Source organism: Pecten maximus, chromosome 10 (assembly GCF_902652985.1).
Source record: "Pecten maximus chromosome 10, xPecMax1.1, whole genome shotgun sequence".
Taxonomy (NCBI): Eukaryota; Metazoa; Mollusca; class Bivalvia; order Pectinida; family Pectinidae; genus Pecten; species Pecten maximus.
In genome coordinates, this window is record NC_047024.1 from 21134696 (window position 1) to 21149755 (window position 15060).

Below are 15060 nucleotides of genomic sequence, written 5' to 3' on the forward strand. Positions count from 1 at the left end.
ACCATTTGTACAATTATGAATCCCCATCTCATAGTGATGCTTCCAGGCAAATAGGAGCAATATCCTTGGCTCGGTTTCAGAGAAGAAGTTGTTTATATCAATATAGCCCAATTGAACACTTTTGGCCCCGCCCTTCAGGCCCCTGGGGGTCAGCCCCATCATTTGTACAATTTTGAATCCCAACCCCAAAGTAATGCTACAAGGCAAATATGAGCGATATCCATTGCTCGGTTTCAGAGAAGAAGTCGGTATTATCAATATAGCTATATTGACCCTTTTTTGGCCGGCCCCTCAGGCCCCTAGGGGGTCAGTCCCATCATTTGTACAATTTTGAATCCCCACCCCAAAGTGATGCTACCAGGCAAATATGAGTGATATCCATTGCTCGGTTCCAGAGAAGAAGTCGTTAATATCAATATAGCTATATTGACCCATTTTGGCCCCGCCCCTCAGGCCCCTAGGGGGTCAGCACCACCATTTGTACAATTTTGAATCCCCACCTCATAGTGATGCTTCCAGGCAAATAGGAGCAATATCCTTTGCTCGGTTTCAGAGAAGAAGTTGTTTATATCATATAGCCAAATTGACCCCTTTTGGCCCCGCCCTTCAGGCCCCTGGAGGGTCAGCCCCATCATTTGTACAATTTTGAGTCCCCTACCCATAGGGATGCTTCTGACCAAATTTGGTCAAATTCTGATCAGTGGTTATGAAGAAGAAGTCAATTGTTGACGGACGGACGGACGACGGACGACGGACGGACGACAGACGACGGACGCCACAGTATGGCATAAGCTCACCTTGGTCCTTCGGACCAGGTGAGCTAAAAAAATAATACATTATAGACATGTGTAAATATTGATGCATGATTGCTTTGCAAAACAAATGCCAATTATTTCAAAATCACTAATGGGGAACACTCAAAACTCACCTAAATATGTCAATTTTCACCCCAAAAATCAATCTTTCTGATAAGTGAGAGGAAAATACATCTGATTTATTATAAAATTAAAGTTCAACTTCAGAAAATGTAAGGTTTTTAACCAAAAAATACAGAAAAAAAAATAAAATTCATGTAATCTATAGGGTGTGATGAGATGTCCATCCTGCATTGTGACTATAGTCCAGGTTTGGTTGAAATAACATTCATGCATTTTGAGAAACTGAGCTAAAAATGAAACTTTAAAGACCAGATTCTGAGCATCCCTAAATTCGAGAGTTGCTAGACAATTAATTCTAGGTGATATTCAATAAATGAAGGCTGAGTTGAGATTTCTACAATGTGATCTAACTATATACCAATCTTGGTTAAAGTTGGAGTTATACTTCTTGAGCAACGAATCTAGATGCAGCACTAGATGTGAAATGTTGACGCTGCCGGAAAAAATAATTTGTTGCAGGTGAGACGAAGTTGTAAAATAACTACCAAACTGCATATTGGGAAACTTTCCAGATTGTTGCATGGAATATGAAAGTTCTCAACACATGTTTAAAGTCGATGTCAGTAAAATGAAGCTTCACCTTTACACAGACTTAAGTTGGAATTAATAAAAACTTTCAAACTTCCTCAGTTCTGATCAGAAATACACATACCGGTGATCAGTTTTCTCAAAGTACCATTAAATAAATTTTTCTTTTAACAAAAAAATATTCATAATTATCCTGTATACTTGGCAGGTATTTAAATAATCTTGATGACATGGTGATTTAATTCAATCCAACAAAGATGTCTACCTCATCTTCAAAGTCTAACCTCGCATACAAAACATGTAAAAATATACACACTGTAGAAAAATTGCAAGTCAGTCTTCACAAAGACTTGCACATATATTTATCATGATTTACAAATTGATGTATATCAAATTAAATACTCCTCAGGAATGTATGTAAGTACTTTCAGTACCCACAAGATAATCAACATCCAAACACACAATTAAAAATAAATTCATCTATAAGAACTATCATCAGCTGTCTGTTGCCAGTAAATTGACCCCGGGAATTTGTTCCGAGGGAAAATTGTCTGTGATTGAACTAGAGTTGGCCATACTGCTGGGTATGTCCTCCTTCTTGTATTGTCCAAGTTTGAAATTGCAGCAAACGAAATCTGTTATCACACCACCTAGGGAATGCATTATACCTGAAAATATACAATATAGTCTCCAGTCAACGGATGAAGAAGAATGATTCTAGTGATGTGTGATAGGCCTATTATAGATACTGATTTAATGGATCGGGTATATATTGCTCATCAATAAAAACTCCTGCATCAACAATTGTGGCATATCAATATATCTGGAGTTTTTCAAAATTACTGTTTCTTTTTCCACACAATATACATGTAAACTTACCTGATACAGAAAATATTCCTCCGATGATACCAACTAAACGTATGAGAAACTGTCCAAATGGTCGGTGAACCTCTCGAACACGAATTTTCAGGGAATTCAGATCATACTTTACAAATATTCCCGGCACTCCGTGACTCCCAGAAGAATGGTCAATGCTTCGGTTCTGAAAATAAGTTAGTGTCGATCAACGATATTTATTATGACACAACTATGTGGATTTATGTGATAAAACAAAGTTTGTCAAGAGGCATATATGCCCATGCTCTACAACTGTAATATCAGAGGCTGCAGGTCGGCTGATTAATCTTGAGTTCTCATCGTCTACTCCTCGAACGTTATTGGAGTACAATACGTTCAGAAGACCAGACAACATCCATAGGAAGATATCCCTACTGATGTTGTCAGGTCTTCTGTACATTATATTTATACATTTTATGGACCGGACTCGTGTATTCTACTGTCGTAGTACAGAACTTCCTATACTGGACCTTGGATCTGTTTTCTTTGTTTTGTTGGAGTATGGTAGTCCATGCTCAAAATAATCAACTTTACAGTAAAGGAGCTGTAAATTCAAACAAGTCCACAACATATCAAAAGTTGGATTTTTTCTTCAGCTTGACTGCACATTGTTTACGTTTGATCCAGAAAGATTTCATGCAAGATACTATCATCCTACCAGGGTCATTTAAGGACGTGCCTGAGTTTGGAGGTGGAGGAAAGCCGGAGTACCCGGAGAAAAACCACCAACATACGGTCAGTACCAGACAACTGTCCCACTTGGGTTTCGTACTCGCGAAGGACACTTTAACCACTCGGCCACCGTGGCCCCTCTGTTTAGGGGAGTTAGGCCATATAACATCACCTGATAGGCCTTATCAATGAACATGGATATCAAGTCTTAATTAGACACATAGCTGCCCATGATATGTAGTAATGATGAAATTTACCAGGTAGTAATTCATGAGTGATCTAGTTAGGCCCAGTAATGGTTATTTGTTACTTGTTTGTTTGTTTTTTTGTTTGTTTTGTTTTTTGTTTAACGTCCATTTAACAGCCAGGGTCATTTAAGGATGTGCCAGTTTTTGGAGGTGGAGGAAAGCCGGAGTACCTGGAGAAAAACCACCGGCCTACAGTCAGTACCTGGCAACTGCCTCTCGTAGGTTTCGAACTCGCAACCCAGAGGTGGAGGGCTAGTGATAAAGTGTCGGGACGGTTATATACAATCACAGACTTAATGACTTACCCGGTGAGAAACAGCGTATTGGTAGGTGTCAACGTTGGCAGCATAAGTTCGAACCTCTGTTGGCACGATCTGCATGAAGTATTGATACATATGGAAGTCTGAAAGAGAGATAAAAAAAAAGAAATTATAATACCCAAATTTTGAGTTTATCACCAACTTTCTGCTAGAAACAGAAACAGCCATGAATGTAAATGCTTAATATTTTTTGTTTAAATCAGCTACCAACATGTATCGATTTTATACCTAAATTGGTTAAGATTTCTGAATTCATTTTATTGTAATGATGTTGAATTTATGTTAACATGTCAAAAGAAGTCAATAATGGAAAATACTGTATTATTAGAACACATCAGTAACTGAGTTTTAACGAAATAGTAAATGATGTATTGGTGCACCTACAGTAACTGCCATAGAAAACAATAAACAGAAAATGCAGTAAGCACTCGTAATTTAGCAGAATGATTTCAGCACAAAAACCACTAAAAAAGATCACCACTAAAATATGTAGATTTACAGTAAGAGAAAAGGTATACTTTGAAAGCTTCACAAAAAAATTATATTTATAGCTGTTTATTTCAGTGATAAAACAACACTTGCCAATTGTTTTGGGGAAAATAATTTCACTTAATTAACAAAACAGCCTATATATGTATACTGCACTACCACTTTCACTGTATTAGATCTTCAGTGAAAGCGCTAGTGCAAAATGTAACATTTTCTTTTGCCAGTCATCAATTTTATATATATTTTACTTCCAAATCGTCAACTTCAACATTTTCTATTGAAGTAATACTACATATATGGACTATGTATAGTTCACAGCCTTCCGTCCGATGACTTACTGTCCGGAGTGACATTTTCTTCTCCGTCAAGAGGGTTGATTACACCATTGACTGCTTCGCCGAATGAGAAATGGTCAATTCTGTGAGAGAAGTTGTAATCTGCAAAAACAGAATTATTTCTGTAGGCCTTCACATTGTCAACAAATAAGCTGTTTAAACTTTATTCTATAAAATGTTTTAACGTTATGTCTTTGTGAAAATAACTTTTTCTCTGACAAAATTTCTCTTGGATATTTAAGATATCATTTATCTCTCAGGCCTGCCTCATAAGAGGCCTTAGTTACTGTATATGTATTAGATCTACTTGTAACATGAATTACAAATACATACTTCTCAGCAAATAATTACTACAAACCAATATAAAAACTCAAGATTTAAGTAAAGTTTAACAACCTGTATTTTCAATATTGAGCAAAGATGTGTTAAAATTGAAAGTTTTATTCCTTTTGACTCAAATATAAATGTACTCAGTAGAAAGATGATCTGTTCATAAAATCTTTTCAGTCATACCCCATATACAAAATACTAACCTAATCCACGATTTCTCTTTACACACTTACCTGTTTTTCCTTTTTTCTTCTGTACTAATACTCTATAGTTATCTTGCGTGATTTAATGTTTTTTTCTCTCTCATATTTTAAGGAGTCAACTTTTGCATATTCTCAACAAAGGCTGCCAAGTGTGCAGGTTTTACTTACATATTATGTAGCATCTAAACTTACCTACATTCTCAATGGTGACTGCCGAATGGGCACAACTAGGGGCCACAGGAAACCTTCATATGATTTATCATGAAGTTTATTGAAATAACCTTCCAGTGCTTCTCAAGCTATAGCGGTAACAAACTTTAGATGTCAAAATCAAAGATGGCCACCTTTCGGCCATTTTGTTTCCCCAATCAGTCTCAAAATTGAATGGCAGTATACTTACCTACATTCTCAAAAAAAAATTCAAAATGAGCGCATCTTTACTTATATGCTAAAGATTAAACTTACCTGCATTCTCAACAATGGCCGCTATATGGATGTGCCGCCCCAAGTTGGGAAAAGCTCTAGACAGAGAGACAATAGTCAGAATTTAACTTAAATTTATGACAGGTCAAAGGTCAGGTCAGGCCACTACGTAGGTTCAAGTTCTGAAGAGCTTTACACTATATGACTGTTTTCAATGATTGCCATTTCCGATCTGTTTGTTCATGAATATTCATGAACGAATAATTAAAAAATACTGATAATGGCTGAAACCAAAACATACAACAATGAGAATTTTTCTGGTTATCTTTTTTGGAGATATTTTATGTTGTGCACTATTTTCTATAGTTACCAAAATTGTTAAAATGTTTAGCAGGTTTTGTGTGTTTGTTTGTTTGCTGGGTTAATCGTCCCATAAACAGCCAGAGTCATTTGGAGGCAGGGTCTCCTTGTAGTAATTAGTGACTACCTCACTGAACAACATACGGAAGACCCATCACATACCATCCAGAGCAATTATTGAAAAGTGTCTTGCCCAAGGTCACAACCATGACAGCACAGACTGACCCGTTTCTCAGCTTCCCGAGGAACACAAACCGACACAGGTAGGGAGCGTCAAACCACACACCTCGGATCCTCACCTGAGGTTACATGGCCAACGCTCTAACCAATTGAGTTATCAGAGCCCCTTTTTGGCAGGTTTCATAAAGACTGCCATTTTAACCAATATATGTAGACAGTAAAAGCTTGAAGTCCTTAATCAGACTGTTGATTAAGCTGGCATACACATGGAAAACCAAACCGTTCTTGTATAAAGCCAGGCAATTTGGTATAGTACTCACAGGTAGAAGAAATAAAAAGATGTTTTTGACACCTGCAGACACTTATTAGACATAATAACTAAATATGTAACCAAATTCAGCATTAAGATTTGAAGCAATATTTCATAAATTCTTAACTTCTAAATGAATATCTATAGTGTAAAGCTGTTCATTCAAACTTGACCAATAGTACTCATTGACCTTTCCCAGTAAACCGATTCACCACAACCACCCATGCTATGTACGACACTAGCCGTCTGTGAACCTCATTCCACCCTCTTGATAGCCTCTTACCAGAATTCTTAATCATCATGGAGATGTGGGCGTGTCCTCTTGGTATCATCGGCACCGATCTAGGGGTCAAAATGTCATTAAAAGTCACCAACCCATGCACAGCATAATAAATAGGTGCACATGAATGACATGATACATTTGTGGTAAAACAGGCCTTGAGAGACGATCCATGTTATAAATAGAATATGAACTGTGGTTTTGTTGCATTTACGGTAGTGGGAATGTAAAGGAACTTTAAACTGGTAATGACATAATTCCTTGCCCTGTGAATTGAAAGTAGATTTGATCTCCCTGACTGTATTTGTACCATATAATGCTTTACAGAAAATACTCATCATTAAACTTAGGCATGCCAGTGAAAATAACTTAAGATCAATAGTTAATGTTCTTTTCATAAAACTTTATGTACCTGCGTAACTATGAACTATCAAGATGTATATTTCTTCATAGTCCCTATATCCGTCTACATTTGATATTTATTTACAAATATTCACTCTCTATGAATCTTTTGAGCATGATTCAACCACTACTGCAAGTAACGGTTACAACTGTGTACAATTTGATATAAGCAAAAGAATATGTGCCCATGCATGTACAGTTATTAAAAACTTCACTTGCTGTAAATATGGCAGGTTTTTAAAATTTAGCCATTTTTTTTTTAAATCATTGTATGTACATTGTATGTCCCTGTACAAGTTCCCCCTTTGACTGAAGTTGAGGTATGTGTAAAAAGTTAAGATCATGTAGTATAAACAGTCTCTCAAAACCTATTTATTATACAATTACACCAGAACATGCAGCACTTGTATATTCAAGGCCAAATTGTGGTACTGTATTTGACCAAATAAGCACACTGTGAGCTTACAATAACACAAACAACATATAACTGTGTATAACCATGAAATCTGGGATGAGTAGATTTTTTTTTTTTTTTTCATTTACCAGGTATCAGTACATTCATCACACATGTGCTTATATGTATCTTTGGTTAAAAGATTCTATTGAAAGATGTTTCAATTAGTGCACCCATCATCTTTTTTTCTAAAAAAAAGGTGAGGTGCACTTACAGAGGCAGGTGAACTTATTAGGTCAAATACGGTACATCTTTTCAACAAAAACACTTTTCATATGTCAAGAATTAATTTTTAACAATAATTAAATGTATCTATTATCATCTGTAGTTTAAAGTCATTCAGATCTTTTAAAATCAGTGTATAAATACTTTGACATAATCTGTTTTATTGGAATGGAAACAAGACATTCAATGGCAGTTTTAAAGAAACTGGCCTTGTCCTTTCGATAATTGTATAGTTTAACTTTTACAGACTTAAAACACAACACATGCATGCCTATCACCAACAAAACATCTGGTAGTTTAAATTCCAACATTCAACATTTTACAGACAAGCACAAGCTTTACAAACATCCTTGCTACCCTTCATAGATCTATTCGTCTGGCAATAAGCCCATGCCTGGTAATAAGCCCACCCCCAATAATAAGTCCATGTGTGATAAGCTCATCCCCTGATAATAAGCCCATGCCTGGTAATAATCCCATGTCTGGTAAAAAGCCCATATGCGGTAATAAGCCTATCTCCTGATAATAAGCCCATACCCTGTAATAAGCCCGCTCCCTACTTTGCTGACACCTAACACACATGTGATGTCGATATATCAGCTCTTACAGAAAGACATGCAAAAACTCAGAAAAAAAGTTTTAAGCAAATCAAGTTTATAGATGCATAGATATTCAAGAAGATTTCAAAAGCAAAACATAACAGGAACACCGAATTGATTGGTGTAATATATTTCAGAAAAAGTATATATTATTAAATGGATTTTTCTAACTCTCTTCAATTTTATTTGTTCACCTAAGCCCTAAGAAAACTGATTATGATACAGAGATGAATAGTTTCAAAAAAGGACAGAAACTCATGTTTTACAACATGTTGTGTAAAATTGTAGACGCTGTCTAAAATTCCATTGCAAACTTATGATAAATTTTGAAGTAAAACGCTAAACATTCTAGACCTCAGAGCCATTCTAGGCAGATAAAATACTTATGCTTTCCTTAGTTTTGAGAATTATTTCAAAAGAAATCAAGAATCTGTCAAAATATTTAAAAGAGCTGCTCGTTTTAAGAAAACAGTATGAGAAAAGGCCTAAAACTTGGACAATAAGAAGGCCTAATCTCCGGACAAAAAGAAGAAGACCTTAAATTATAATTCCAAACATTTGGTCGAGAGTTTCTATACTTACTTTCCTGCTGTTATATGGAAGTTTCCAGCCACTTTGTTGACCTCCAGGGATCCGTGAACTCGACAGGCGTCCGGCTGTCCCACTGGATTGTCATCCCTGAAAAACATTCATAAATGTCTTAATCTTAAGAACTCTGGAGAACTTGCCAGAAATTCTGAAGGAAAAGCTAGCTACCGATATCTGCCAAGATTAATAGAATCTTTCATCCCCATGGAAACAAGACAGGGGAATCTCAACCCAAGGGGAAGATTCTTCCATGGGGGTGCATTATTTTTCTCTTACCCTGTTTACCCTCTTATGTATCTAATATTGACGCTTCATCAATGCAAGGAAATGTGACCTGATTGAATGACATGACGTCATTGTACTGTTGCTGTGACATCATGGTATTGTTGACGTGACGAAATACAATGTGAAAAGAGCATGTGTAGCTTGTCTTTTCCCTGAGGGTGAGATAAGAAAATCTCACCCCGGTAAAACTGCGGATATCCCTGTCCAGGGTAAGAGAATGATGTCTCTACACACAGACATTCAGAATGACATGGACCATGAACGTACCTTTCCGGCATGCCCTGTTTGTAGACGGCTGAGATACTTGACATCCACAGAAGTTCTTGTATGGCATGATACTCTTCCCTTAGATAGGCATTAATCTCCTGGACAACATCCTGATACTGACGCTGTCGGGGTGTAAGTTCAAAATATGTCTGGTCTAAGGTCAAGCGTCCAAACATGTTGGTGTCTTGTCCGGTCATATCAACCACATCTGCTCCAATCACTGTAGAATTAAAATAAATAAATATGAAAAAGTCAAGGTGAAAAAATTTACATTTCTTTGAAGCTGACAAACTTCTAGAAAGAAAATATGGGATATGTCTATCTTTGAAAATATTTTGGGGTAGAGGAATTGGGACAATTTTAAAACTTTGAGGGCAACATCAATTCTACCCACAGTAATACTAAATATATCTGGTATTAATATCAGAAACATAGAAATGCAAGCCATGTTCAAAACAACTACAGATTTTGGCATATTACAAAAAAAAATTAAAAATTACTATCAAGTTATACCTACATTGGCAAGGCATGGCTACTGTCATATCAATGTTGATCTTCAGTTTCCTGGAAAAAAAAAAGAAAGAAAAAAAATTTAAAAGATTATTCATAGCACATTTACATGTAAATTAAAATCTTAATTTTTTTCCTGTTTCATTTTTGTTTAACGGGAAAGCGAGCACATATCAATGGAGTCTGTCTGTTTAATATCGTAATTATAAGATTAGAAGTCTTACCGAATTAGTCTTATGATCGTAATTATAAGATTAGAAGTCTTACCGAATTAGTCTTATGATCGTAATTATAAGATTAGAAGTCTTACCAAATTAGTCTTATGATCGCATTTATAAGATTATAAGTCGTACCAAATTAGTCTTATGATCGTAATTATAAGATTAGAAGTCTTACCAAATTCATCTGTTTATTTCTCGGCCTACTCAACACTGGCCATAATACAACATTTACTTAACCAGTTACTGATTAACTGTTTAGTTATTGTGAAATTAATGTATGAAGCATTTATTTATTTATGCAAAATAACATGAAGATACACAGATTTTACTCTTGACTTACAAAACTTCTCTGCTATCAGCTCAATATGGTTTTAACTCATTCTGACAACAACATGGACATTTGAATAATATCATGGAAAATTTTTTTATATAAGTTATTTTATCTTGTATCTGGACCCATTCCTTTGTACTTTGTTTTGTCAAGTAATTTAATATTGAATAAAATTATTTTTTTATTTACATTATTAATTAACAGTTGAGAAGGAAAAGGATAAATTGTACATAAATTCCCAATTTGAGTAGTAAGTGTATACAACATTAATTTGATTAATAATTTTTTAAAGTTTTTTGCAACAGTTTTTGAGATATGTTTAGAAAAAAGGATTATTTAACTGGATGAACAGAATTCATCCCACAGGAATATCTTTTCACTTAAGGGATGTTATTATTCATGAAGGATTAGGACGTACATGTACACTTTGTATTACAAAGTATAAGATGGTATGATAAAAAGATAGCATTACCCGTCAGCATCTGTATCAACTTCGTAGTCAAATTTGAGCTGTGTGGATGCATAATAAGCCACCTCTGACATCACAAGGATAGCAATGAGGATGAATACAACGATGGACACTGAAAAAATTAATATTACAGAATTATGAAATACATTCTCTATAGTTTATATTATAATACTGTCAATGAGATGGAACTGTGATAAATTAATAGCAGAATAAGGAAGATTCTAGATATAAACCCATCTCTGACATCAGTAAATGGTGTATGTGATATTACAAAAATATAATGGTAATGCTTTTAAAAAAAAAAATTCAAAAAAATTAAATTTGTTTAATTTGACCTTTGACCCTTACCCTTTGCAGATGATTAACAAAATAAAGAAGATCATATTGATTCTAAAACTATTAAAAATTACCTCCCCCTCCTGTGGGTGTTGTCTTCTTGTAGTCGTCTGGAACTTTAGGAAAGGCATCAAGTTCCTTCACAACTTTTAAGGCTTGTTTCTGGTTAAGGGCATTCAGTCTCCTCATTTTGGCATCTGTCCTTTATTTCAATGGCTGTATATAGAAAACACAAAATACACTTATTTTAATGGCTGTATACAGAAAATACACTTATTTTAATGGCTGTATACACGAAATACTTATTTTAATGGCTGTATATATAGAAAATACACTTATTTCAATGGCTGTATACAGAAAATACACTTATTTTAATGGCTGTATACAGAAAATACACTTATTTCTGGACTTTGTAGGAAGATACCCACCAATCACATTATTCTGAGAACATGCTATAACCAGCCCTTATCACTTGTCTTAACCAATAAGTCATTCAAATATCAATGTGAAACAGAGAGCATGTGTATATGGCGCGGGAAGGATGTCATAATTAAATATTTTTGCCAAGGCAAAATGATTTTTTGAATTGAAATTTGCATAGGCAAAAATAAAATACTGCCTTGGCAAAATTTGATTTCTGCCAGGCAAAAATCGAATATTGCCTAGGCTGAAATATTTTTGCCTAAGCAATATTTTATTTTTGCCTAGGCAAAAATATTAAATCATGACATCCTTCCCGCACCATATGTGTATACATCAACTTTACAGACATATAGCAGGTTTTATCTTTGTAGCTATTTTGTTTTAGTCAGAGTTTGGAGCCAATGACCATCCTCCCTTGGGTCAAAAATTTTAAATAAAATTCAGATTATAACACATAACTTCTAAGAACACAGAAATGAATGAAATAAACCTTTAACATTGTTTACAAGTTTAATAGATAGCTGTGAGAACAAATGGTATTTTGTGTGTTGGAGGAAAGTAAACCTCGCTGTATGTGTAGAGAACCATGAACTTGCATGCAAATAAAATGATGTAGTGGGTAAACAACTATGGATTAGTTACAAACATCATCTCCTGCTAATTTGTGCATCCTGAACCCCATTACATCTACCCGTTAAATGATGTCCTTCAATGTACCGAAGAATATGTTGGTGTGTGCCAAATATATACAAGAGGAAATTAAAACAAAGGAGCTCAATACTGAGGAGTGTCTACTTGGAGTTGGACTTCAAATCCTTCAATAGAGTTGGCTAGTACAATCCTATCCTATGTCTGCATTAATATTCTGACCAAGATTAAAAAAAAAAAAAGTCCTGTCTTTTGAGAGAGAAATGCTATTGCGTAATAGGAAGGAGTCTAAGTGTTTATCCTACTGTAAAAGTGGAGAGTATAGGTCACCTTATAATTACTAGCCAAGGCTAGTGGGAATTTCCCTTAAATAAGCCTTATTTGTTGTACACATGAGATCGGGAGGTCGCTAGATCAAGCCCCAGCATGGGCAGGGTATTTTTCATTTCTCCTACCTATTACACTACCACTAGCTACAGGCTGAAAGGAAATTACCACATGCTAAGGTGACCTTATACTCTCTACTTTTACACTACTCCCTCCTTCACAAAGTCTTTAAATTTGCTCCCAAAGACAACCACAGCCTAAGTTATTTTGGCTCTCACTCCCTAGTAGAGCTGACAATGACGTGCACGTGGTCAATGGTATCAATTTTGTAACAGGAAATGACAAGTATCCTAGCTGCGCTAGCGACATCTTTCTTTCCCGTCACTGTAAACCAGAGACATATATACAGAGATTGGCAGCTCTCTATTTCCCCTTGTGTTTATATAGTGGCCCCTGACCTTCCCACAATCCTTTGCGGTCGCTCGGTTCAGTCTTCACTAGACGCCATATTGGAGAAAACTTGAAAACCAGACACATAATTATCGATAATTTCTATTTGAAATCATCACCAAGATCCAATTATGTGCTTTGATTTTATTAATATCAAAGTACAGAAGTGTCATCAATATGAAATATATCACAATTTGCTGTCCAAGTGTTTGTACTTTGAGTATGAAAGTCAAGCACAACGCAGGAAAGATCGGCGGGAATCTCCAATTTTCGAAAAGTCCCTATGGGGTTTTCGAGAATACGGATAAATGACAACAATGTGCATGATAATCAAGACCACATTCCATATATAGTATGATAGTTTTTGGTTAATGTGGTAACTTTTGTAGTGGCCTAGATAAAACAATGTGCTTTTTGTGTGCGTTTAAAATTGACGATGTTTTGGTCTGACGTAATGGCAGCTAATTACAAACTTGGACATGTCGAATAGGACCCAATGGATTTTCGAAAATACGGATAAATGACAACAATGTGCATGATCAATAAGACTATATTCCATAAGTATGATAGTTTTTGGTTAATGTGGTAACTTTTGTAGTGGCCTAAATAAAACGATGTGCTTTTTGTGAGCGTTTAAAACTGACGATGTTTTGGTCTGACGTAATGGCGGCTTAATTACAAACTTGGACATGTCGAATAGGACCCAATGGATTTTTTTGAAAAATACGGATAAATGACAACAATGCGCATGATCAATAAGACTATATCCCATAAGTTTGATAGTTTTTGGTTAATGTGGTAACTTTTGTAGTTGCCAAAATAAAACGATGTGCTTTCTGTGTGTATTTAAAATGACGATGTTTTAGTCTGACGTAATGGCGGATTAACCAGAACATGTCGAATAAGTTCCAATACATCGATACACACATGCGCAAAGCCCGATTTACCTGCGCTCGCGTGTGTTTGATAGGAGACAGGACGCTCTCGATAAGGGATATGCTTGAGTGGTCACGAATAAAGGGAGCCACTACGTGTACGGGGAAATAGCGATGTTACTTATCTCTCTGTATATATGTCTCTGTGTAAACTAAGCTAGAAAAGTGGCCATATACTCTCTATTTTTACAATCGTTGCTACACAGATTTTCGTTGGGGTGAGTTCACTCTTGAATGCACTCATATAAAGACGATGTGTCAGTGGTTGAAATTGCAGACCTTGGCTTATCATACTAAAAGAAAATGATTCACTTTCGTTACTAAAAGCAGATACACTGTGATCAAGTACTGTCGATTCAGTACCTCTGCGAGTTGCCGACAGGTTGTTAACTGCATGTGTAATTTTGTGCCCAATAATTTAAAGGTGTATGTGCAGAATCAAAAACATTCATCATATATCAAATGTTACCTGACTGGCTGACAGTAATCTATCAATAATCTTGTAATAGCGTTTTAGCAAATCGAAAACAAAACTTCTGTGATGTGTACAGGAAGTTGGAATTGAAACTATAAATTTCGAGACGAGCACGGGTATATTTTCCGGATATGCAAATTATCGCTTGCATTGTATTAGGACTAAGACCACAATTAGCTTCGCTATATGTTTCACTGTAACATTAAAATTCATAATAAATTCCCAAAATCTCATATGCAACTTTCCATCTCACCTGGCCAAGACCAACATCTGAGAAGCAAAATATAAAAGTTTCAACCCAGCATGTTGGAAACGGACATCATGAGGCGCAACTCAATGAACGCAATATTATTTCTTTAGAACACTTCCATACTATCATTTAATTAACTAAGAGGGTTGTTTGTGTTGTTGTTTTTTTCGGCATTCTTTTGTCCCCGGAAATGACGCGCAGGTGGCGGTCAAGATGAAGTATGTGATTGGTCAATGCAGAGACAAAATATATGCCTCTGGTCAATGTAGCGGTGAATGCAAAATGCAGATATGCAGTTAAAAACGGAACAAAGTTAAGATTGAATGCAAGCTGAATAATTGGATGCATCTTT

The 15060-nt window shown here is 35.7% G+C and overlaps 1 protein-coding gene across 2 annotated transcripts; it reads right to left on the reverse strand.

Annotated features, from left to right (window-relative positions):
* Positions 1–827: 827 nt before the first annotated feature.
* Positions 828–14538, reverse strand: LOC117336828 (endoplasmic reticulum-Golgi intermediate compartment protein 2-like). 2 transcript variants are annotated; one of them, XM_033897487.1, is made up of 11 exons: positions 14453–14538; positions 11275–11416; positions 10868–10976; positions 9851–9897; positions 9334–9553; positions 8776–8871; positions 5426–5481; positions 4431–4529; positions 3589–3686; positions 2346–2508; positions 828–2134 (listed from the first exon to the last, which is right to left on the reverse strand). In XM_033897487.1, exons 2-11 carry the CDS (start codon positions 11387–11389, stop codon positions 1962–1964), a joined length of 1176 nt encoding a protein of 391 aa, XP_033753378.1. In that variant the 5' UTR covers positions 11390–11416; positions 14453–14538; the 3' UTR covers positions 828–1961. The 2 variants fall into 2 exon arrangements, with proteins under 2 accessions (XP_033753378.1, XP_033753377.1); XM_033897486.1 differs by lacking the exon at positions 5426–5481 and adding an exon at positions 6517–6575.
* Positions 14539–15060: the final 522 nt, after the last annotated feature.

What these genes read in the sequence shown, in the direction of transcription:
- LOC117336828 (XM_033897486.1), bottom strand. Translation starts at nt 11,389, where the DNA reads ATGAGGAGACTGAATGCCCTTAACCAGAAACAAGCCTTAAAAGTTGTG. An exon ending in GTTGATACAGATGCTGACGG is followed by an intron (nt 9,898 to 10,867) that starts GTAATGCTATCT and finishes TTTTTTTTCCAG; the next exon opens with GAAACTGAAGATCAACATTG. An exon ending in AATACGCTGTTTCTCACCGG is followed by an intron (nt 2,509 to 3,588) that starts GTAAGTCATTAA and finishes ACTTATTTTCAG; the next exon opens with AACCGAAGCATTGACCATTC.